General features: G+C 41.4%; 1 protein-coding gene across 2 annotated transcripts in view; it reads left to right on the top strand.

Moving 5' to 3' along the window:
* Nucleotides 1-26,051, top strand: part of GRIN2B (glutamate ionotropic receptor NMDA type subunit 2B) — a 402,696-nt gene that overhangs the window by 329,940 nt on the left and 46,705 nt on the right. For both annotated transcript variants that reach the window (XM_014740731.3, XM_070269931.1), the window contains 3 exons: nt 22,056-22,258; nt 23,049-23,220; nt 23,437-23,590. In XM_014740731.3, coding sequence (XP_014596217.2) covers nt 22,056-22,258; nt 23,049-23,220; nt 23,437-23,590 — 529 coding nt within the window. The remainder of the gene's footprint in view (nt 1-22,055; nt 22,259-23,048; nt 23,221-23,436; nt 23,591-26,051) is intronic.

Below are 26,051 nucleotides of genomic sequence, written 5' to 3'. Positions count from 1 at the left end.
TTCCCAAGCTATAACTTTCTGTGATCAGTGGTCAGTGCCCAGTGATTGCCTCTGCCAATAGCCTCCTTCTGCCTGCTGTGCACGTCCATCCCTGTTCATTCAGCATGCACTTATGTATGCGTATGGATGTAGTTTGGCCTTGGTTTACTTCTTGCAGAAAAAAGTCACCAAGTTCAAAGTGCTTTAAATCTGTTATTATCATTTCCAGGTATCGTGGGATACCTTGGTCCAGTTTCTATATGAGAGTTTTTTTAGTTACCTTGTAAACCGTAGTGTAGAAAACAGTGTCAGGGGAGGTGTCCTTGTCTGAGAAGTTGTATCTTTTGTACTTAAAGCCATTGGAGATGGACATTTGCTTAGTTCTTCAAGCAGAGATTGTTTGTCTCTTTGTTTTCTCTTACACTGTCTTTGGCTCAGGTCAAGGAATGTGTAACTTTCACAATCTGGGACAGTGAAAAGATGACAGCAGGTCTTTCTAAGAGTAGAAACCTTCTTTCCACTTCAGTGGGAAACCTAATCTTGTGTCTTTTAAATCCCCTTTGCCAGTCAGACCTGCACGCTTATTTACAAGTCAGTGACATCATTTTGGTCTAGACTCTTAACCAAGCTCTGTTTGAGTTAGTGAAACAATTTACTAATGCAGCATACACTTTATTTATTTGGTGCACAAAGCAGAAAGTATAGGGGAAAGAGTGGTGATGTATTTTGTGGACTATCTGAATAAGCTTCTTAGTATATACAGCTTCTATATATATATTAAGGATCTAATGTCCTGAGCAGGGAAGAAAACTAGTAAACCTTTTCATTACGGTCCTGTTTACACTTAGGTTATGAAGGATGATGATTTGTTAGCTTAGGTGAGGCCCTGTGTCGTGAACATCGTTATCATTTTGAGAAAATGCTGACTAAGCTGTGAACTACTTCTTACTGCAAATGCAAAATGTATGGAAATTCTGACATTTCCATTCACTGCTACATGCCAAAACTTTCCTGAAGACAGAGCATCTCATTTAGAAGACCTACTGATGTTTTTCTTAAGGAAATGTACACAGTTGCACAATTAATTTTCTCATTGTCCGTTTCTATACTCATATTTTTTAACCTGCTCAATATGGGCTATGAGTGTTATGACTAAAAATATACAAAGAGGACCAGTGAGCATAGTTATGAATGAAAGTTCTTCCTCCAGGTCTCAACTCAGACATCAGTTGTTCAGGGAAACTTTCCCCATCTCTCAAGTCTAAGTTAGCTCCTCTTCTCATATGTTACTCTGCCACCTCGCCTTTTTCTTGTTAGCTTTCAAAACACACTAATTTCTTGTCCATTGCCTGTATTTGCTTGATAAGGGCAAGATTATACTATCTAATCCCTTGACTTACAAAATCTTCTTCATGTGGATATCTCCCAAATTCATATCTCCAGGCTGGAACTCTCATCTGAACTCAGGCTCTTATGCTTACCTGCTTATTGACATTTCTCCTGGGATGTCTGATAGGCAACTCAAACTTAGCCTGTCCTAAATTAAACTCGATTTTCTCGGCAGGTCTGCTTCCCACCCTCCATCTTCTCCAGTGTAGCTCATATTTACTGAGAGCTTCCTGTATTCCAGACCCTGTTCCAAGTGCTTTACAGGCCTTAACTTATTTCATCTTCATAACAACCCTATGAGGCAGATATTATTAATAGTTTCATTTCACAGAGGATAAAACTGAGATATAGAAAGAAATACAGAGACAACTTGCCTGAAGTCACAGTGCTCATAAGGAGCAGATCTGGGCATCAATCTATGCTCCCTGGCATCCACGCCTGCATTGGCCTCAGCCTAATCACTGTTCTGGACAGGGTCTCAGTAAATGGCACCATCATTCACCCAACTGCTCAGGCCCAAAACCTCAGAGTCATCTGTGATTCCTTTCTTTCTCTCCACCCAATATCAAATTCATCAGCAAATCATGTCATCTCTGCCTTCCAAACATATCCTGAAATTAACCAACCCACACTCCCTCTGTTGCCACCATCACGGTCAAAGTCACCATTGTCTCCTCACTCACCTTCTGCATCTACTCTTGCTCCTCATAGTCAGTTCTCTACATAGCAGCCCAAGTGGTCCTTTCAAAACATAACAGTACGTGTCAGTTTTTTGCTCAACACCCTGAAACAGCTTTCTCTCAAACACAGGTGATCCAGTGCCTCACTGTGTAGCATCTCTTCCCGACCCTGCCAGACTCATTTCCTGCCACTCTTCCCTTGGATTTCCCAGCTCCCACCATTCTAGCTGGCTTGCTATTCCTTAAACACTCCAAGGGAGGTCCCGTTGCAAGATCTTTGCCCTTGCAGAGTCTTCTGCCTGAAGTCCTCCTCCTTCAAATATTCATGTGATTCTCACTACATTCAAGTCTCTGCTCTTTAGAGACAACTTCCGTGACCACCCTGTCTAAATTCCATCCCACACCATCCTCTTCCCCACATTTAATTTTCTTAATACCAGTTCTCTCTAACTGACATTGTGTTATATGTCTGCTTATTGTCTTATCCCTCACTAGGATGTAAACTTCTGGAAGGCGGGAACTAGTTTGTTTACCTCTAACCCCAGCACCTAGAAAAGTGCCTGTCTCCTGATAGGTGTATGATGATATTTACTGAATGAGTGAATGAATGAGTGGTTGGACTCAAGAGCAAAAACTTGTATCCTAATTACAGATATCAGTGCATGAAAGCTCTTCCTGAGCTTATGTTTCTACTCTAAAATGCCAGAGGTATAAAATACTTTTCCCAGCATAATTCATGGGAACTCAAACATATATTCATTTTCTCACTGCTAACTAACTGCCCAAATGAAGCAGAATTCCTTGCTTAAAGCAAGCAAATGGCTAGATTCAGGGCACCAAGTTATAAAGCCCAGGTTCACATATTTGCTAATCCTCCTGTGCTCACATTAAACCTTTTGATTACTACTTACATCTGTTGTTTCCAACAGACACTGTGTGTCTGTTGATTCCAGTTAGAAAATTATCTTTGCAGAAAAGCAGCAGGGGGGGTTGTAAGTCCAGATGTGTGCTGCTTTGCCATCTTCCTCTGCTCCTCCCAGTACCCTGAACTAATAAAATGGTGTTTGGGAAAGTGCTGGCAGGGTAGTGAGGGGGAGAAATGAGATAGGTATCTTTTCTTCACCCAGAGGGAGCTCTTAAAGAGGGTCTATTGATTTCCCCTCTTTGTAGAAAACAGGAAAAAATGCAAATGGCCCTCTTTCCATTTCCAATCCCTCTTTAGTACTACTGACTTTGTTTCACCATTCTACTCTTCTCAGTGTGAAGAGATTTTTTCCCTCATATTCCTCTACATCTATTTTTTTAAGTCTCCTTTTAGCTTTAACATCCCATCATATCCCAGAACAAACATTCATGCTGAGTAAAACATTCAGTGTCCTGTCTCACTGGACCCTCTCTTGGGCCAGGCACCTGAATGAAATCCATCACTTCCTGATAAGTGCCGACGCTCAAGTGGTTTTCATGCATTGGCATCAAGCAGTGAGTTATTGGTTAAGAGGAGGGTCAGAAAAAGGTCAAAGTAGCATCATTTGAAGGTCACTGCCCCTCTCTTGAGGGATTTTTCCATAGCATCCCAATAACACTCATCCCTGGAATGGACTGTACTGCGTAGTGTTCCATAAAGCTCTAGGAAAAATCAAGGAAGTAGCCATGAGGATGGGATCTTCAGAAATTACAAAAGTAATGCAAGATAGTGGGAAAAATAAACAAGGCAGACATATATAAAGAAAAGTATTACTAATCTCCCCCCCAAGCTTCACACACCCCCTCAACCATGCTTAGAATGGCAGAGACTGGAGCTATTACCAAAATTTGTTTGCTCTTTTCTCTGGACAAATGCAGACTCTATTTCCCAGCTTCTCTTACAGTTACGTGTGATCATATGCCTGACACCCAACCAGTGAAATGTGAGCAGAAGTGATGGGTGCCACTTCCAGGCTTGGCCCATAGAATCCTCCCACACAAGCTCAACCTTGCTCCTTTTGTCTCTGGCTAGCTGGAATGGAAACATCTCCATGAGGACCTTGAAAGCCTCATGTTGAAGACGGAGGAATCTCCTTTGGTCTGGGTCCTCAAATAACTGCATGGAGGAGCCCTGCCAACCTCAGTACATTTACATGAAATTTTATTGTGTTGGAATTATAATACATTTCACAGATTATTTGTTATAGCAAATAGCCTACCATAGCTAAGATATCAGATGTTAGAAGTTGTTTTTCAATATACATATTTCTTCTCCATTTGATTATAAGCTCCTTGAAAGCAGAATCTGTATCAGTGCCTTTTGTGCTCCCCGTAGGCCATCACACAGAGCCTGGCAAAGGACACGTGGTCAGCATCTAGTTGTTAGAGATTTTATTTCTACCTTTTATTCCAGAGTGAGTTAAAACATGAGTAGGAACGTGGCCACATCATGTGGGTTTTTCATTTTGCTTTGAAATCCATCTTAGGTGTGAAGGATCTGTTATGTATGTGTAGCAGCTCAGAACTGACATGGTCAGCGAAGTGCGACACACATTTTTTATTATCCATAAATGGATTATCTGCTGTGACCCAGCTCTTCCATCATTTCAGCACATCCCTCTTGTCAACAGCTGTGTGGTAGGCACTGAGAAGGGCCCTGAGCCAAGGGAGAGTGAGAAACAGGTCGGGGTGGGTTTGGGGGGGGGGGGGTGCTTGTGTCACTGACTGGATATGAGTTGTGAATACATTCTGCAAGCAAATGAAATGTTGATTATCTTTTACTATTATATGCATCTTTCTTATTATCTATTATGAGATATAATCAAGAGTTGACAATAGGAATATTTAAATTAAGACCAGATAGGGTACTGAGTAAACCCCCATCATAGGCAAAAATGGAACTTTTTCAAAACAGGAATTTATCAGTTTGGCATCATATCTCTTTCAGGGAACAAAAGGCATTTTATTTCCACCAGCTGGCTGCAGGTCAGGCAGGTGACGCATGGTAAATATTAAAATCCTCATTGTAGATGGCGATAAGTTTTACCCTGTGGTCCTTGATTACTCCAAAGAATGTCCTCATGAACCTCTTACTACTGCTCTCTACCTCTAAAGACTTGTTGTTCAAAAATGATGGTCTAAACCAGTGGTTCTCAGACTTCAGCATGCATCAAGCTTGTTAAAACCAAGATTTCTGGGTTCCACCTCCACAGTTGCTAATTCAGTAGGTCTGGAATAAAGCCTGAACATTTGCATTTCTAACAAATTCACAATCGATGTGATGCTGATGCTGCTGGTGTGGGGACCACACTTTGAGCTGGTCTAAACCCCCTCAGCCTCACTCCATGTTAATGAGGGAATCTACCAATATGCACAAGTGTGACAACTTGACTAGGTGAAAGATCCCCAGCAGTGAGATCTCCCTTTCTCATAAAGCCCGATTGAAGCTATGAATGAAGTATGGAGCTGCTCAGGGCGACTTAGTGAAATGCCATTGACCCACTCTCTCTCTCTTTTGCTTCTCCAAATTTATCCGTTCGTTTCCCTATTAGTAAAATGAAGAGGTCACCATAGATGAGTGGTCCTCAATCCTGCTGCCTGTTAGAATCACCTGCAGAGATTTTAAATAATACTTTTGTTTAGACTGTATCCTGCTTAGAGATCCCAGTATAATTGGTCTGGGATAGAGCTCAGGAATCAACATTTTAATTGCTTTACAGGTAATTTTGATATAGAGCCTGATTGAAAACCATTGATGTTCTCTAGATCACTTTGAGATCTAAGTGTCTATGTTTATGCCCCACTCCCATGGAATCCCACCTTGTCTGCTGTCCTTTCACCCTCTGCCCAGCCCCTAACCCTCAAGCTTCACTTGACGCTTTGCTCTGACCCTTCACTTACTTCTCTCTATACACATTGTATTCTATTTACTGTGGGGCACAAAGTCACTTCATACCTCATTAACTTCCTCTGCTTAATTAGGCAGAGGACAAGTCCCAGACAACTGCAGAATACATGGAAATTCACTGATAAAAACATAAACAACAAATTAGGAAGGCTTTTAGAACCCCCAGGAAATGTTAACTGTGGAAGCAGAGAAGGGACCCGTTCCTGGAAAGTGACTTTGACTCATAAAGTTACACTACAGCTGGAACAGTTAATATTGGCTCCAAGTTATTTATCCTCTTAGGCTGGCCCAACCCCATGTTGTTGTGATTCCTACAGATTTCACACATATTTTATGTTTACAACAAATAACTCAGGTGAAAGGACTTCTCTCTTTCCTAAATAATCCTTTAATTCTTTAAATAAGAAAAATGAAGTAGAAAATTGAGGCAGTGGTGTGGATGGTTTGGTTTTTCTCAAACACACTTCCATTGCAACCAGGAAGACAGTGGAAGTGAAGGTGGTGGCCTTGCCTGGTGGGAATTAGTGTTCTTAGTTTTCCATTTTATTTACCTCAGTAGGTACAGATTTGGAATTTCCAACTGCTAGTGGGGTGTAACCTAACTTCACTTTAATTTTGTTCTGACCCTTTGTAACTTGAACTAGAAGCACTGGAAACTTCTTTATCTTCTTTTCTGGACTGTACTTGAGGCTTTAGTTGGTGGAGCCTTTTTGGTTTGGTTGTCATTCTCATTAAGGGTGTTTTTTTCCCCCAGTCCAGTGACTTTACTTAAGGTGAGTGGCACTGAGGCAATTTAGTAATTTAGTTCTACCATGTGCTTTAGACAGGAATCCAAGGCTGGGGACTGCTGCCTTTCTGCTAATTAATTCTCCATGTCAGGCATCTGGAAACCCGCCTCTTCTGCCTCATCTGAGTTGACTAATTAATTAAGCTGTGTTTGTAAACAAGCATTTTCTCCCCTAGCACTTTTTTCATCATCTGTTTCTTTAGCCACAAGCTGGTAACCACATTTAATGGTAAACTACCTGGCCAATAATTTGTCTCTCCTGCAGGCTAAGGAGGTTCCATTTGGAGGCCGCCCAGCACTATACAAGAAGCCTAGGCTTTGGAGGGAAGTAGATAAGGATTTGAATCCAATTCAGCCATTTATTAATTAAGTGACCACAAGCAAATTACCCCACATCTCAAAATGTCAGTTTCTCCATTTTTCCCCTACAAAACCTACCACTTAGCCCAATGTCTGGCACATCATCAGTATAAATACCTCTAAATAAATAAACACCTCTAAACATCGTGTGTTTTTGCTGAATGGGAGCACTCATACTACCTTGCCTTTGTGCAGGGAGTAGCCAGTTTCATATACTTTATCACATGTGTCACTCATGAACCCCTATGGGGGAGTTTTGATAAATGTTGTTACCCTCGTATTTTACAGATAGAGAATCAGGCTAGGCTCAGCAAGGTTAAAGGACATGGTCCCATGGCTGGTTAGAGGCAGAAGCTGACCACGTCTTCACATTCCTGGCCTAGAGCTCTTGCTTTGAGACCAGGTATCCTCCTGACCTTTAGTGCATGATGTGAAACCAGATTATAAACACCAGAAAAGAAAAGTTACAGAAGATCTCCCAAAAGCACCTTATAAAAGAAAATAACAAGATACCGCTGATGGTAAAGGTGTTGAAATACCTATTAGAGAAATATTATTTGATACAGGGAAACATGCTGGCAGTTTAACTTCTGGATTTCCCATTCCATAGCATCTTCCCTCACTCTCCCACCAGCTTTCGTTGGTCCATAGGTAAATGGTTAGTAATTGTTGTGACCCAAAGTTATTAACTAATATCAATAACATTAAAACTTACATTTGGACAATTTGTTGTACATTTGCTTCTCCTACTAGCCCTGTGAGATTAGTAGGAATAGAATATAGTTTCTTTATCAGCAGAAGGGGGAGATACGTACATACATATATACGTACGTATCTCCCCCCATACATATATACCTATATGCATATGTATGCACACATACATATCTCACCCCTCTGCTGATAAAGAAACTCAGATTCTAAAAGGTTAAGTGATTTGTCACATTCACAGGGCTTGTCAGTGGTAGGGCCAAGTCTGAAATCCAGAACTTCCAACTCTAATTTTAGCGCTATTTCAACAGTACTACAATTAAGAAGGACTTATGTCAGCACTGTACTTATTTATATTAAAGAGCTCTAAAGAACTTTGTGCTATTTTGTCTTTTAATTCTATCTCTGTTTGTCTTTTTTCTTGCTTCTTATCTTCTTCCTTGGTTTTGCCTAATATGCGTAGCCTTTCCCCAAGGTGGATATATTTTAGTTACCCTCTGTTATGTAAAAACCACCCCAAAACTTAGTGGCTTGAAACACCTACCATCTCATTACTCACCATTCTTTGGGTCAGCAGTTTGAGTTGGAATAATAAGCGGGATGGTTCTTGGGTTGGTCTCACATGGGTTCACTCATCTTGCTGCATTTGGTGGCTCAACTGAGGCTAGATAATCCAAAATGACCTCACTCATATGTCTGGCTTTTGGTAGTGGCTGTCAGCTGGGCCTCATTCTTCATGTTTGTTCATCTTCAAGGAGGCTGGCCCAAGTATTTCAGAGTTGTTAGCAGCCTCCCAAAAAGGTGATGCCCATTGCCATGTCACTCACCAAGTCTCTACACATGTCACATTTTTTGCTATCCTATTGGTTAAGGTAAGGCGCAAAACCAAACCCAGAGTCAGTGAGACAGGGGACTATACAAGGACCTGGATACTGGAATATATGATTCGTTGGGTACCACTAATATAATAACCTACCATAAATGGATATAAAAATAATATTTACCTATAAGACTATTCTGAGAATTAAATTCAATAATGCATGTGCCTTGCTTAGCATGGTCTCTGACACATAGTAAATGCTTAATAAATATTAGCTAGTATTATTAGTAGAATCACAATTATCTATTATTAGCTGCCAAGAGCAAGTTCTCCTTTTGAAATTCCATTACTCATTTGTTCAACTAGCATTTACTGAGTGCCCACTGTGGTACTCTTCCCTATGCTAGGCATTGGGGATACAAAAAAATAATAGTTATTTCCTGCCACTGAGGAACTCATAGACTACTAGAGGAAACCAGACACATGAGCAACTAAGTACAGTATATTATGGCAAGTTGAGTGATTGAGATATGCACAAGGTATTTGAGGAGTACTAAAGAAGGACCTAACTCAACTCAGCCTGGGGGTGTGGTGAGGAAAGGCTTCTTGGTGTACAGACTACCTGAGCTGAAGCCTAAAGGTTAACTAGGTGTCATCTAGAAGAGCGGGGGTTTAAAATAGAGAATTCCAGTATGAGTAAAGCCATTCAGGGAAGACACAGCATAATGTGTTGTTATCAGATAAAATCAAAGGCTAGGAATCCTGAAGAGACAAGCCAAAAAGAAAGCAGAAAGGCAAGAAAGAGGGAGAGAGAGAGAAAGGGAAAGGGAGGGTGTTTAGAAGAGAAGGGGGAATATAAAGAGAAAGGCTGGGGACAAATGTGTACTTTTCCAAGGAGGTTAGATATCGTTATATCATAGGCAAATGAGGAGGCACTGACAGGCTTTGTGAAGGGTAAGGATGAGGTCAGATCTTCATTTTAGAGAGAGCACTCTGGGAGCCAAGTAGAGGATGAAGAGGAAGAAGATAAGAGGTGAGGAAACCGGTTAGGAGTAATCCAGAAATCCAGGCAAGAAGCAGAGTGTCTGAGAATGGAAGCCAGAATGAGATCCTTTCCTGCCATTTCTACCCTCCAAAGCTTGGAGGAAGGCATTTCAGTGAGAAAAAGGATGACTTTGGATATCCTAGTTTGGGATAGCATCGTCCAGAATATTCCACAACAACTATTTTCTACATACTTAACAGATATGCTTGTCCACAAAGTTGACCTTTCCAGCTAAGGAGAGGTGGTAGACCCCAGGCAATCTTAAGAGTGAGCCTTATTGTTAGGGATTTAGTCCTGTATTGCATGGCCTTAGTGAGGGGTGAGGAAACTTCTCTGAATTCTGTGAGGTACCTTCTTGGACATGCATCCTTCAGGATTTTTTCCTTTTTTCTGTGGTCTAGTCTTTTTACATTGCAATGTATTTTCAATGACTTTGACCTCTTCTATTTGTGTTCCCATATCACCTCAGTAGTTTTTATGTGTCTTTTCAATGTTTATGCCTTGCTTCTTTTCATATATATTCTCAACCTTATGCCTTGGATTTCCCGGATGATCACGCTTTCAGCTATGCTGCTTTGTTGTCCCTGAAAACACATTCATAATTATCAGAGTTTACATTCAGGTTTGTAGTCTGGAAAACATTGTCATTATACTTATGCAATATGTTCCTTTTCCAAAATGCCTCCCATTAGTTTCTTTTTGGCCCTTGTGCGTGAGCACTCTGCAGTGCTAAAAACAGCTCTCCACAGTCTCACCTGATGAGGTCCTGCTCCAGTCCAGGCCACCTTTTCTAGCTCCTGAAACTTTACATGAGAACTCGATTTTGCTTGTTTGGTTGGTTTATTGAATGTGCAACAATTTGCATCATTTTTCTTAGTGTCCTGAGATATGCTTGAGAGAGGTGCTAGCCTAGTGTGTCTAAGATCTGTGGGTAGATTCCTGCATATTTTCAAATAACCTTTTCTTTAAACCTATTGAATATATTTGCAATTCAGAGGTGGATCATGAAGGAGGATGTGATGAGACTTATCAGGAGGCAAAGGGCAAAACAAGCTGGAATCAGTCCAGTAAGCACTTTGAAGAGCAAAATAATCATCTCTGGCTCCCAGGGGTCTTCCACAATAACTTGGTGCCTTCTGGATGGTGGCACTGCTTCTGTTTCATGCTTTTCATCCTCCTGCTGCTCTGGGCCCCAGGACTTCTAATGCTATGGCAGTCCCAAGGCACGTGGAGAACAGGACCAAGGCCCAAGGAGAACAGGACAGCTGGGCTCTTCTGGATCACTACCATTTATTGAGCAGTATTACTACATGCCTGATACTGTTCTTATGTGTCTTATCTAATATTTGAGGCAATGTAGAGGAGTGGTGAAAAGCAAAGGCTCTGGTATCAGACTTCTGGATTCAAATCTCACTTCTACCACTTGCTTGGCCTGGGGAACCCCCACACAGGGATCTTATAGGAACCTTCAGGTTATGAGCTCTTAATCCTGGGAAAGGATTTGTGGAAAGGGTGCGTGGGGAGTAGAAAGGGAGATAGAAGGCATGGAAATGACTAGACCTAGCAGCAGAATTTGGCATATGGGCCAGTTGTTAAGAAATGCCAAATGACTTGTTGAGTGGGATTGGCTGCAACTATAGACACTGTGACTGTCCAAGTAACCCCCACAAGGCCTGTGGGTTGGGTAGGGGATGCAGCCACAAGTCACTGTTGGACTTTACGGCTGGACCTCCATCTGGTTGGCCCTGCCTAAACCCAAGATTCTGAGAGCTTGAGTGGAGACCTCTTGCTTCTCCTTTCCTTGGCCCCATGCACGGAGGCACTTGTTTAGGACTGGCTGTGGAATCTGCCTATCACTGGTGACCCAGCCTGCTTCCTGGATCCTGAGATGTTCGCAGAAAATTGATGATAAATACCACCACTACCACTGCAACTGCTGTCATTTACTCAGTGCTCACCATGTTCCAGGCATTTTGCAAAACAATTTATGTACATTATTTCATTTAATTTTCATCAAAATCCCAAGAAGATAGTTATAGTTATTGTCTATTGCCATGTGTAGATGATATGAACAGTACATTCTGAATACTGTTTTGATTATAAAGAATAGACACCTAGCTTAAGAAAAAGGCAAATTTATTATAAGGATATTGGATCGTCTCACCAGAATCCACAACGGGAATGTGGCTGCGCCTCCAGAATACCTACAGGCCAGGACCTTGATGCTCTTATATGTCTTTCTCACTCTCACTTGTATATACTCTTCTCTGGGCTCTGACTTCATTCTTCTCTTTTTCCGTAGGCCGGTTTTCTCCATAGGGTACAAAACATGACTGCCCACAACTTCTGAATTTTATATATTGTAGCTTATGCTACTGGGATGAGATTGACTTAAATACTCTTTTTGGTCCTAAGGCCCCAAATCCCAAGGGTTTGACCCAGCTGGTCAAGGCCAGCCCACTCCTCCTACCCCCACAACCACTCGGATGTAGCTGGGCCAGGGGATAGACTGGGAGGTGTAGTAACGCGGCAACTTCCACAGGACTCTGTGGTTGGAGTTGTGGAAGGGGCAGTTCACAAAAGGGGGATCAGGTAGAGGATGGATGTTCAGTAGACAAAACACCAGGCATCCACAACGCGGAATATAGAAGGCTAGGCAACTTGTCCAGAGTCACACACAACCAAAGCCAGAACTCAGATTAAGCCTTTCTGATTTCAAAGCCTATGTGCTTAACTAATATGACAAATTAGAATGAAGTAGTAGAGTGAATGAATGAATAATTTATACATACATGCATGCATGCATATATACGTAAATACGGGTGAAGACCTTGCCAAGCCAGTGCTCAAATCTAGGAAGTCACATTCAGAATAGTCAGATATTATGCACTTTTGCTCTAGTCTTACAGCTTGTCATCTGAGAGTAAAGGAAGAGAGTAATGAGAGGATAACCTGGTGATGAGCAGTAATGTCAATGACTAGAGCCTGTGGCCCAGTCTCCAAAAGATGGTTATAATAACACCCACATCCATCAGTCAGTCAGTCAGCATCCCTGCTGGGCTGTATTCTGGAGCAACCCAAAGCCTTGGGCATGTTGCACACATGGCTAGAGCCCTATGGTGTGGGAGGAAGTTGACTCAGAAGAAGTAGGACTAGCCTCAGTGCTGTTTAATTTTGAAAGGTCCTTGACTTGGTCGTGTATGTCCCAGAGGATGGTTTAGGACTCAGTTTTGGTGTTCAAGAAGAGGGACCTTTTTTGAAAGAAGATAGATCAGAGGAGGAGTTCAGGTCTCAGTAATTGAGCTCCTCTAGTCCCAGAGTGGGACTCTGAGGATCGCTGTCCCAGTGAGGAGGTGGGACTTGGGAAGTTCCAAACTCTTAAGCCAGGAAGGCATATCAGATACTTCTGAAAACATGGTGAATCCTTTAGCCTGTTTGAGCCTGTATGGGAAACTATTTACAAAATAGTAAATAGTTTTTAGTATTTTACTAACCTAAAAGAATTAATGCCCTTTCTAAAATATCCATCTCAACCCAGGGAGGGGTCTATGGAAAGGGAGCACCTGGCTCACTGGGACTCTGGGTTCAAGCCCTTCAGTAAATCCAGAAGGGTCATAGCATTTTTATCCTTGTGATTTCTGTTTTTATTTGCACCTGAATAAAAATATTGCATGAAAGTGAAAGAATTGCATGGAGTTTATCCTGACATTTTCAAATAAATTGAGTTAGAAGTTTGAGAAGTTGGAGTTTATTCAGTATTTCCCCTTTGCCACTTGCAAGCAAAAAGCTATGTTTCTGGGAGGAAGTTAGGCACAAAGGAGTTGCACCAATGTTTTCAATAGCAGGAGTAATAGTAATAACGAGTAGGGGAAGAAGGAGGAGACACAATAACAGATACTTGCATAAAACTAGTGTCCCAGGTGCAGAGAGGTGAAATAACTCACCAAGATCACACAGCTTGTCAGCACCCTGCCTCCTACTGCCACCTGCTACCATCCTGCCTGTCTGGCCCACACCATGGACTTCAGTTGCCACTTACCGTGAAGGCTTTAGACACAACCATGAGTCGCAGTTTCTGGGAGGCTGAGGTGAGGGTGGGAGGCTATGAGGCTGAAACAGACTCTCTGCTTTCTCATGTCACAGGAAGGTAAGGAATAAAGAGGTCAGGAATATCCTCTTGGCAACATGGCATGGTGAAAGAAACATGGGCTTTTAGAGTCAAACAGATCAGGGATAACATCCTGGACCCTCAACAAGCCTCAGTTTTTTCATCTATATTGTGAGCATAACAATATCCACCTTTGGGGGAATTAGTGACAGTGGAATGCTATAACTCTATGTAAAGTGCCTGGGCCCTAATGGCTATAATTACTCCAATATTATCACATCTCTGTTTGGGGTGTTATCTGAAATGACCACAACTGTTCTCTGGTGCCAAGGGAATCAGCAACTGCCATTCCTGGCAACAGATTCTACTCAGGCTTGCCACTCTCCTATTCCTTCACCATCCAGAGCAGGAGATATGGAGGGAGGAGGAGTAGAGAACAGGGGTCACTCCAAGGGTGATGGCTGGCAGCAGCGGTGGGTATGCACAACCCGTAGGGAGCCCCAGGCTCTCTTGGAGAGGCAGAGGTCTGTCAGGGATAGCAGCTGAGGCCTGAGATGACAACCGATGTCTCAGTGTCACTGGGAGAGACACACAGGTGTCAGGCAAGAATGGCTTGATGGACCTCCCTTTGGCATGTGCACCCAGAGCCACCAGTCCCTAGCATAATCAGTGTGAAGCAGTAACAGGCCAAGGCAGTCATGGATCAAATTTGAATATGGAAATTGTTTTCAAACACATTTTTCAAATGCTGGATTTCTAAACCTAGACCTCACTAAGTATGCAGATGATTAAGAGAAGGAGCATCAAGCTGTGCCAGTGGCCTTGTTAGATACTCAATGCAGCACATTGTGCCATTACTTACAGCAATCCACGTGGAACTGAGTCTGTCCAGGGCAACTTTATAGTCAGGACAACTGAAGAGGCAGAGAGAAGAGAGGTGCTATGTGGGGCAGACTTCACCTCCTGTAGCCTTTTCATGAAAGAACACTGGAGGGATATCTAGTGGAGGCTTTGTGGAAGATATGGTGTATTTCCCCCAGTGACCTCAGTCAGTAATTTACTGAGAACGCGCTTGTTCAAGCCAGCACAAGACACAAAAAGATGTAAAACAATATAGTCCCAGCCCCCGATTACTTAAAGACACATTCAGAGACAGGAATTTGTATATCAAACTATAACTAACATTTTAATATAGTAGCCAAAGGGAACAGTTGACCCACAAAATTATTACGAAAGATTAAATAGAGTTTTTTCTCTGGGCAGGGGTGACCAGGGCCAGCATCAGGGAAATGATGAGACCTGAGAAGGGCTGAGAGCACGCAGAGCACTTGAGAAATATGAGGGGGGCTGACAGAGGGAAGACTGTGCCGCATGTCTGTCACACAGGGAGCTGGAAAAAGCTCCGTGCAGAGAGTAAGAACAAAGAAGAACACTTTGAGAGTGGGCTAGGTCTTTTTTTTATAAGTAAGGCAGGAATCTAAATGTTCTATCTAAAAAGACATATTTTACTTCAAAAGAAAAAAAGTAAAAGTAAAATTTTGTGCATTAAAAGAATACCAAGAACAGTCAGAAGACAAATCTCAGAATGAGAACACTTTCAAGCATATCTGACAGATACAGGATTACCATCATACTACACCAAGAGCTCCCTACAAAGAGGTGTGAAAGCAAGCACCTCGATAGAAAACAGCTGAAGGATGTGACTAGAGGGCCAAAGAGGAAAATCTGAATGGCACACATATGTGCAAAGATGCCTAGCTCACTGCAAGTCGAGGAGATGAAAATTAGAGCAAGCAGATACCGTGTCTCGTTCCTCAGATTGGCAAATGTTTCATAGTGATAAAAACCTGGTGCTGGTGAGAACGCGAGCAAGGAGCACTCATGCTTTGCTGACAGGAATTTCAGTTGCCGTAAACTTTTGGTAAAGTATTCTGGCAATGTCAAAACATTTAAAAACATAAATATCCTTTATTGTGCTTTTTCATCACTGGTAATTGATGCTTTGGAAATACCAAGGTATATATTATGTAGTTGGGTTAGATTTTTTGGGAAATATTGTAAATATTTATCAATAGGGGTATGATTGAATAAAGTGAGGCACATTCATTGTTATGAACTACTATGCAGCTGTTAAAAGGAGTCAGATCTACCATCTGTTGAATTGGAAGAAAGCCCATGATATATAATTAAGGAGGAAAAGCAAGTTGCAGAGACATCTGTATATAATGATCTGATTTTGGAAAAACACATACATATACATACACATTCACACATATCCCCTTATTTATATATATGTATTTTTGTAGAAAATGAATGGCCACACACCAGAATGTTCACTTGGTTATAAGGGATGGATACAGAAAAATAAAGATAGAGTAAAATGAAGTGCTCTCAAGACACTCAATCTAAAAATCTCAGAGCTAAGATGTGTAGCTTTGGGAGAGGAGAAGTGGGAATGCCTTCCCATACTCAGATTTCTGCTGTTAGGAGTCTCCAGCCTCTCCAGGGGCGGCCCCAGCACACTGCCAGGGTCAGCTGCCTGCTGAGACACCACTCTGGGACAGAGTGGGATGCGGATTCAGGCTGCCTCGCAGAGACTCTGCTTATCCCTTCAGTTTGCTCAGGGAAATTACATGTAGTTTTCAATTTTACGTTTTAAAAGTCAGATGAAGGCTTAAAATAAGCAGCAAGTGTTTAGTGTTAGATCCAGAAGTCATCTCAAGCAAGAAACAAAAATGCTTTGATTTTTGAAAAATAACCTTTGACGTCTAAAGAGGCTCTAATAAGTGCTTTTGTTCCAGGATCTTAAAAAATGACTTTCTGTGCAGATGAGAGAGGCAGCCCAGGGAGATTGATGTCCTTTGCTATCCGTGCAAGGACTACAGCAGCATTCACAGCAGCCATGCCCTGCCTGGGCTCCCTCTCCCTTCTCCATGATGACACATCCACCAAAGGGACAAACTCAGGGGCTTTCAGAAGAACACTGTCCCCGTGGTCTTTTTTGTGTGTGGCCTTGTCAGGGTGCTAATTGGTGCCAATTTCACTGGTGGTAATGGAGAAAATCGGTTAGCAGAAGGAAAAGTTTGAAATCTAAAATCACCATAGATCGATTCTCTAGAACTTTCATAAGGGAAGCCTTATGGAATAGTATGCTGTAGGTTTGTGAGGTGTAGCCTTCCTTCTGAGGAGAAATTCCCGGATGAGCAGGTGTTCAACTTGTACTGAGAAAAGCAAACCAGAAACCCTAAAAATGACTCCATGTTTTTCTGAGAAAACTAATCACATTTTTTTTTTCTCTTGAGAAAGATGATTTCAGTCCTCAAGAGATCTTTTTAAATGTTAGTATGGTAGAGAACTACATTTTTTATAGACAGATGGTGTTGTTAAATGCACTTGTGGTAATGATGTTTGTTTAGTGCTTATCTCTAAGGAATTCAGAGTGCTTTACAGACACTTTCTTCATTATTTCTTAAGACTTTTCTTTTTCCTCATCATATTTTAATCTTGACTATGAATTTTTCATTCAGTTCTTCTCACTAGATTTTCTCTGAAATATCTCCCGTGAGCCTCATTTCCTACTACTCTCTGCATTTCCAGTATTATATGCTCACACCAGTTCAGACATCCTAGAAAAGCATTCAGGATGTTGCCTTTCTGTGTCTCAGGCTTCTCTCTCTATTTACTGGTCTTCATCACTCTTACAAACTTCCCAGTTTATAGTATTTTCTCCATACTTCCTCTTCCTTTAAAGAAGAATTGCTTGAAACATACCTTGTTCTTCTACGTAAATAATCCCTATTTTATTTAATTTTAGTTGTTCACTTGTTTGTAACTGCCTTGCTCCATAAAGAATTTGAAGTAACTAAACTTGTTCTTTAACATGAGTCCTGTGTGTTAGCATTGTAAATCTGACATTCAGAGCACAGATTTTTTTTCAAAAATATTTTTCCTTTCAGTTCTCAAGGAATTTGTTAACTTTCCTGTTCACTGAAATCATCCTTGAGGAAACCATAAAAAAGAGTCATGACTTTAAGACAAACTAATCTTTTGTATAAACAACTTATATACTTCCCTGTCTTCACAGCCACTATGAACACCTTTTCACCGTGCTCTAATTGGATGGAAGGGTAGTAGAGAGCCTCTGTCCTAAAGAGATCCTGGAATCATGAGATAATGTAGAAGGCACCTTAAAAATTACTCCCTTAATTTATGGATGTGTAAACTGAGGCTCAGAGAGTGTTAGAAATTTGTCTCTAGTCACAGAAGCACTTAGGGACACGTTTATAATTTAGTTTAAGAGACAAGATGTCTGAAAAGCTAAAAAGCCACTAAATGAGGTGGTAAGTAGCATTAAATAATGAAAGATTTGTTTACTCTGGGCAATGGAGAGCTGGTAAATGCTTAAAAACTAGGGGCAGGGGTGGGCAGAGGAAGCCCTGATTTGTAATGTTTGCCAATATTATGGTACCCATGACCCATTTTAAGCTGCTAACCTGACACCATTGAACAATGAGTTGGGAAGAGATGAATACAATTCAGTTGGCCCTCGAGAGTAATAGAGATCATCTGGCTAGAGTGAGCAGGTCTTTAAGGAGGAGGAGAGCTGAGCTAGGCCATTTCTCCCCATATATCGGACCTTTCAGCTGTGAAGGACTATCCTTGGTGTTTCCATTGAGCAGCTATAGGACTCTGTGACTTTCCTCTTGCTATTGCCTCAGCAGATGATTTACACTTCACCTAGTAAGTTATAACTTACGTTGAAAAACCCTGCTCAAATATAAGGGTCTCTGTCAAGCTTTTCCCTGACCTTTTCAGAAACAATCACCTCTACTCTGAATCCCAGAGTACTTTATTTATATCTTTTATTAGGGTAATTACCAACACCTAACTTGATACTATTGTCAATAGATAGTGTTTTCCCCATTAGACTGTTCTTGGAGGGCAGACACTGTGTCTTACTCCTTCACTGTCAGAGAAGCAGTGCAGTGCAGTACCTAGGGACCCAAGCTCTGGAGCCAGACTTCTCAGCTTCAGATCCCAACACTGCGCTCACTCACTGTGAGACCATGGGTAGGTCATCAAACCCCTCTGTTCTCATCTGTAAAATGAGACATTAAATAGTAGTCTCCACCTTACAAGCTTGCTGTGAGGACTAATGAGATTGTTAGATACGTACTAAGCCCTCAATAAATGTTATTTCAGTATTGTTGTTATCTCTAGTACATAGCCCAGTGCCTGGCACAGAATTGTTGTGCAGTTGTTGTTGGTTGAATTGAAGTGAAGCAAGGATGTGATCCAGCTAGCCTGATAGGAAGTTGGGAAAAAGTATACTGGAGGGGACTGCATGAACAGATTATTTTTGGGGAAATGAGAATGATCTAGTAAGTAAAAGTCAGTTGATCATAGAATTATAGGCTCACAACCTAGTTTTCCAGCTGTGGTATGATGAACACAGAGCATAGTGGGATCATCCATGCCCTCCTCTCACCCCAAGTGCTAGATGCTGCAAGCCTGTAAATATACCATTTGTTATTGCAATAGCTTGTATAGACTGTTAATTGAAATATCTCCTTTGCAATACTGTGCATTTGCTTTTTAAAAAAATCTAAATGCTATACTTTATGTAGAAATACTGTTAAATTTCATTCCATTTGGTTCAGTCCCTTATTCCAATTAATTCATATCCCTTCCAACCTTGATTCTGCAATGCGGTATGTTTTCTATCCTGTCTAGCTTTGTGTTATCTGCAGTTTTGTGAGCATGACTTCTATTTTATTTTCTGAAACACTGTACGGGTCACTTCTAAGAACAGATTCTCCTGATATCGTGTCACTAGAGACCTCTTTCCGTGTTGGCATGGATTCATTAAACAATCTTTCTTTTTTGGATATGGATTTTAAACTCTTTTCAAATCTATCAAAGTATACAATAATCTGTATCATGTTCCATCTTGTTCAAAAGGATGTCATGGAAAACTTTGCCAAATACTATATCTGTAGCATTTTTGTCTCACAGATATAGTAATCCTATCAGAAAAAAAAAATGGGGCGAGCTTGTTGAAACCTGTTCCTGATTAACCTGTATTAGCTCCCAATACCAACACCTTCCTTTTCCAACTTGAACAAATGATTCATGTTTCAAAATTGTGAAGTTAATTGTATCGAGGTAGATTAGGCTCAATGCACAGACCTTGGCCATCTAAGTGAGAAATTTGGACACAATTCTGAGGGCAGTGAGAGGTTGTTGAAATTCTTAAATAGGGATTGTATGACAAAGTGATGTTTTAAGAGCCATCTGTCAGCAGTGTCAACAAAGGACTCTAGGGAGAACCTTATGTGAGGTTTGACATTTCCTGCAATAATCCCAGAATGGGCTGCTGGATTCCTGGGCTAAGCTAGTACCAATAAATATGGAAAAGAATAAATTTGGATTTAAAAGAAAAAATTCCAAAGGAACTATTGGGGGAAGATGATAGGAGTGAAAAAATAAAATAGGCACTTTTAGGCTTCCCAACCTTTTTCAAATCAACGAACATGCAGAAAATAATATTAATTTGGATACTAGGGTAGATAGGGCTGCTTGGAGATGGAGATGGAGGTTACCCAACATCATGGGCCCCCAGGGCAGAGTCTCCCCTCCCCCAAGCCCACCTTCTCCTAACCGCTGGCAGAAGACAATATCTCCACATGGCTGGGAAGCTATTTGGACATTTCTGCTTTAGAAATAAGTAGTCTTAGCAATATGAAGAAAAACAGACTTGTGCCAAAATCAGGACCAACTGTATGGAAAAGACTATACATATAAAGGAAAGCAAACATTTGGTTCCATGCATAATTCTAAACACAGAAGTGAAGTATGCTTTACATACTTGGATGAAAACTAGCATCAGGGTTAATGCCAAACAAGGTAGCCCAAGACACCAAGCCACTGTCCATGTTATAGTGACGCAGTAAAATAAGGGTGTTGGCTGTCTAGACCTAATGTGAGCGTGGAAGTAGGCAACACTTACTAAGTAGACAGGTTGGAGGGAGGTCCACACCACACCTACAGAAGCACCAACTAGAAGCTTCAGTGAGGACAAGAGCAGAAACAAAGAAGGGGGGAATTTTGGTTTTGTATTATTATGGAAATCTAAGCCTAATTGCTTGAAAACTTAAGAAGTACTGCCAATTTTTTGCTCCTTATTGATTTCGGTAGTTAATAAATTAAGTAGTTTTGCAGTCCTGGTGCCTCACCTGTCTTACTAATTTGCATTGCTGCGTGGAGGAAATTTTAGACTGGGAAAATGCAGGAGTTTGCAATCCATAAGTCCTTGTGATAATTGGAGACATTCAGTTACAGAAAATTAAAAGATGTTCCCTCTTTCTTCAATAAACTCAATGACGGAGTGAGAACAAGAACTCACTAACGAAGTCGTGTAGATTCTATTATAAAAACAGGAATGAAGGGCTCTTCTAAAGATAATGGAGCCCATACATTTCTCCTGATGATTGGCGGCAGGACCACCAAGTGCATGATTCCAGGGGCATCCGTCTTTCACATTGGAGTACGTGTGAATGGTGCTCTCTGAAGTTGGGGCACGCAGTCTGTGTGACCATATGTGGGAGCTCACAGAGAGACCTATATGATTCATCCCAAGGCTCCCACCCAGCCCAGCAGGTGCATATCTGCACTGACCTCTGGGGTTCATCACCAGCCCAACCACACTCTTTTCTCCAGCCAAGCTGTGTAATTTTTCTTTATCATTTTATTCCAGTTTAGGTCTACCCAATTCTCTACATGGCTTCCCACTGGACCTCTGTTACAAGCCAAAACACATCCTTCTGGCTCATTGGCTCCAGTCACTCTGTTGACCTTTCCAAAGCTATTTGCTGCTCTCACTACCAGCTCCTTTCTATAGTTAAGTAGAAAAAACTGACAGCCACACAAGGCGGAAAACTGGCATCCTCCCAGTACTTGGTGCAGGCTTCGGTCTTAGTGCTTACCACGGCACTGTATACATTTGTTTGCAGTTCTAACTCCTTCACTCAGTGTGAGCTTGACGAAGGGCAGAATGATACTTCTTTGAGCCATGGAACTTAGTAGGGTGCCCAGCACATAGTAGGTCCTCTTTTAATGTTTGGACAGTGGGTGAGTAAAGGAATATATTATCTTCCTTAGATTTGGACATGGTAGTCTCATTTGAGTGTATTAAGTGTACAATGCCTGAATTTCTTTGCCTTTGTTTAACAGCTTCCTGGGTGATGCTAGCAGAGGCTGCTAGGGTCTCCGTCAGTGGTTGCTAAGTCTTTCGTTTGCCCTTGTGCAGGTGGGGAAGTGGAAAGACAAGTCCCTGCAGATGAAGTACTACGTGTGGCCCCGAATGTGTCCTGAGACAGAAGAGCAGGAGGATGACCATCTGAGCATTGTAACCCTGGAGGAGGCCCCGTTTGTCATTGTGGAAAGTGTGGACCCTCTGAGTGGAACCTGCATGAGGAACACAGTCCCCTGCCAAAAACGCATAGTCTCTGAGTATGGCACCTTTCCCAGTGGCTCTGGGTGGCATGGGATAGTCAGATTTAACCCAGCTGTTAGCACCTGGCTGGCCTGGAACCTGAGGCATAGAATGAGTTAGGCACCATGTCTGATTTTCATTTACTGTTGAGTGATGGAATTACTGTCAGCCTTGTGGTCTGATGTCTGGTTCTGTCCAGATCTTGACCTGGGAGAATTACTGCTAACTATGCTAATGTTTCTTTGGCCTTGCCTGGTCTCAATAACCAGGATCTCAAGTAGATAGAGATTTAAGTTTACATTGGTGTTGAAATATGTGTTCTAGGGCCAACATATTGTGAAATTTTGAGATTTAGAAGCATTTTTGGAAATAGATAAACCTAATCTATGTTGTTAGAAGTCAGGATAATGGTTCTTTTTGGTGAGGGTGGGAAGTGCCTGGAAGAGAGAACAAGAGGCCTCTAAAGTGCTGGTAACTTTTCTCTATCTGGATTTGGGTGCTGGTTAGGTGGGTAGGTTCAGTGTGTGAAAATTATCCAACTGAACCCTTAGGATGTGTCCACTTTCCCAATATATATTATACTTCAAAGGAACATTAAAAATTTTGAGAAAACATGGTTCAATGTGATGAGACAATGAGAGAATTGCAGTTCTGTGGTCTGATTTATTTCCTCACTCAGGTCTGATGTAAATTGTGCAGAACTGTGAAGGGGAGGCCTGATTTTGGGTTGGAGTTTTAATGGCAAAGGGTATTATTTTGCCTCTTGTTAAAGCCTTGTTTTTGTCTTTCGTTTCTTTAACTGGTTAGGAATAAAACGGATGAGGAGCCTGGTTATATCAAAAAATGCTGCAAGGGGTTCTGTATTGACATCCTTAAGAAAATTTCCAAATCTGTGAAGTTCACTTATGATCTTTACCTGGTTACCAATGGCAAGCATGGGAAGAAAATCAATGGAACCTGGAATGGTATGATTGGAGAGGTGAGTGTCAGGAAATAAGGACCATTTCCATTTTTTATTTATTTTGTTTCATTTAAACATTAAAAAGTGCTCATTTTACAAATTTTAGAAAATATAAAATAGTAAATAGAATTTACTGTTCCCACTAAAGAAAATCACTGCAGGGCTGTATTTCCGTTGTGGTGACCCCTCACCTCCCTGAATGTTCTAATTGGAGCATTGCACCTTTCTCTCCAGGTGGTCATGAAGAGGGCCTATATGGCAGTTGGATCGCTCACCATCAATGAGGAACGATCCGAAGTAGTCGACTTCTCTGTGCCCTTCATAGAGACTGGCATCAGTGTCATGGTGTCACGCAGCAATGGGACCGTCTCACCATCTGCCTTCTTAGGTAAGTGATGTGCTTGCAGGTGTGAAGGAAATGGAATAAGGATGGATAGATGGAACAGGGAAGAAGTGAAGGAGCACATGGCTATTCATCCAGAAGGTGGTTTGCTGGGAGCTTAACCCAGCCAGGAATTTCATTTGGGGGACTTCAAAATTGATTATCCCCCAACATCAAAACTGAAGAATACCCCCGAAAAGTAGGAAAGCAAGATGCCCTATAAGAAAACAGTACTGGACTGGTGTTCAGGGATCAGGCTTAGTCCCATTCCTGCCACTTACTCATCATTTGACCTTGAGCAAATTTGCCCCATCCTGGGACTCAGTTTCCTCCTCCATAGAAGAAGGCATTTCTGATTTCTGAAGCTGCTACTGGCTGATTTCTGAGGCTGCTTCTTGCTTTAATAATTTCTAATTCTGGATATCATTGAAATACCTATTTATTTTTAATTATCTTCAAGAATTGAGCTCAGTGCTACCAAAAAAGATTTCCTGTTTTCACATGAATTGTTTGAGGCTTTGCCAGATAAAGCTGATCTGATTCTTCCTCCCTCCCCATCCCATCCTTCCTCCCACCGTTCTGTACTTCCCCACTCTCCAGCATCATGTAAATGTCAAAAGCCTTAGATGTGATATAAGACCAGGTAAGAGAAGGCCAAGATTTTAATTAGATGAGGTCTTTCGTGAGCTCATACCCCATATTTTTTACAGGGTCTGTTAGAGCAAGGGGTTGGAAAATAAAATGTCACCTTGAAAACAGCACACTGGGCTGGGAGACAGGAAGCCTGGTTTGGACATAAACAAGCTGTAAGCCCTTGGGCGAGTCACAATCTCTCCAAAGGACATCAACATTTTTTTCATGAGGATGTTGTAATAGTCAGTGGCTAACATTTATTTAAGCAATATTCATGGGAGAATTATTCAATTAATGCACTACAAAGTGGAGTTACAGTTTCCTTAGAATTTTTCTATAAATTACTCAGGTTTGTCAGCTAACCTTCTTACTCATAGTGAAGCAAATTCTGGCCCTGCCAATTTTATGTGAAATGTTATTAGATAGCACACACTATATTCATTAATCCTCATAACAGCTTTATGTATTTTATTTGCTTTTTTCCTTTACAAGGATAATTGAAGCATTAAGAGATACAAACAAAACTACATTCTAATTCTAACCCTGTCAGCCTAGCACTAACCTTAATTTCTGACAGGAAGAACCAGTGATACATCAATATAGCCCTACGACGACATGGAAATGCCGGGTGTGGTGGGTGAGGGGGTGTGTGTGTGTTTGGAGGAGGAACAGTTAGTTAATTGCAGGGGTAAGAGAAGCCAACATTTATCGAATACCTATTGTGTGGTGTGCCAGGCATTATTGTACATCCTTTGATTATATTATCTTACTAATACTATTATTATACCCATTTTATGCTGTGGAAAACTGAACCTTAGACGCATTAAGCAATGTTCCAGTACTCTCTCTGCTAGTAACTGGCAGATCCAGGATTCAAGCCCAGATGGGCTACCTTCAGAGCCTGTGTTCTGGTACACACAGGGCCATTTCAGAGCTCAAGTCCTAAATCAGGAAACAGTGTGGAGGATAGAGACTAACAAGTGATATAATACAATGAGAAAGCACAGACTTTTGCTCCAGAAGATTCATTATAACCTGGCCTGGCCACTTTCTGAGTATGAACTTGGAAAGCACCCTGACCTCTTGGTCTTAGTTTACTGCTCTGTAAAGTATATAGTAATACCATAATGAAAGGGTCATTAGGAGGATTATATAGATGACGTGGTGAAAGTGCTTCCTAAATTGTAAAGACCAGTACAAATGTTTGTTGTATTTTGTGTAGAGAAGGTTTGCCCTGAGCTCAGTGCAAGGAAAGACAGACTAGGGACGATGCTTTGACTCAGTTACTCCCTGATCTTAGACAAAAGTGAAATCAGGGGAGGATTGCAATCACTGAGAGCCAAGGGGGAGAGGTTTTCTTCACTCCACTTTGTAGTGGAGCACCTTCTGCCCTAGCATCGCTGGCTGTCACTGAAGGTTTTCATTTTACAGTTGCTGTGTGCCTTATCAAGGTCCTTTTTAAATTGTTTAAGTGAGGAGGTTTTTATAATTCCCTTGAAAGTTCAAAAGTAAAGTAAGTTTCAAGTAAGGAAACATTTTCTAGTTTCCAGTCAATTTTTCCCTGTTTTCAACTTCATCTTTATTAATGATTTGGAAGATGGAAAAAAAGCAGCATGTTAATTCACTTAGTTATGAGTTTACAATGTGTTGTGACGTCTAAAAAGGCCAGAACTATTTTGAGACACAATTGAGGGAGCATTGTATCATAGGACAGAATAGCGGTTGTCCCTTCTTAGGGCCTTCAGAGAGATGGCCCCTGGAATATAGTGTTCAATTTCTGGATACCTCTAAGCCAGAGAGATTTAGATCAACTAGAAGAGATTTGGCAAAAAAG

Source organism: Equus caballus, chromosome 6, assembly GCF_041296265.1.
Source record: "Equus caballus isolate H_3958 breed thoroughbred chromosome 6, TB-T2T, whole genome shotgun sequence".
NCBI lineage: Eukaryota > Metazoa > Chordata > Mammalia > Perissodactyla > Equidae > Equus > Equus caballus.
The sequence above is the reverse complement of the archived record's forward strand: the minus strand, read 5'-3'. Positions and strand labels throughout refer to the sequence as shown.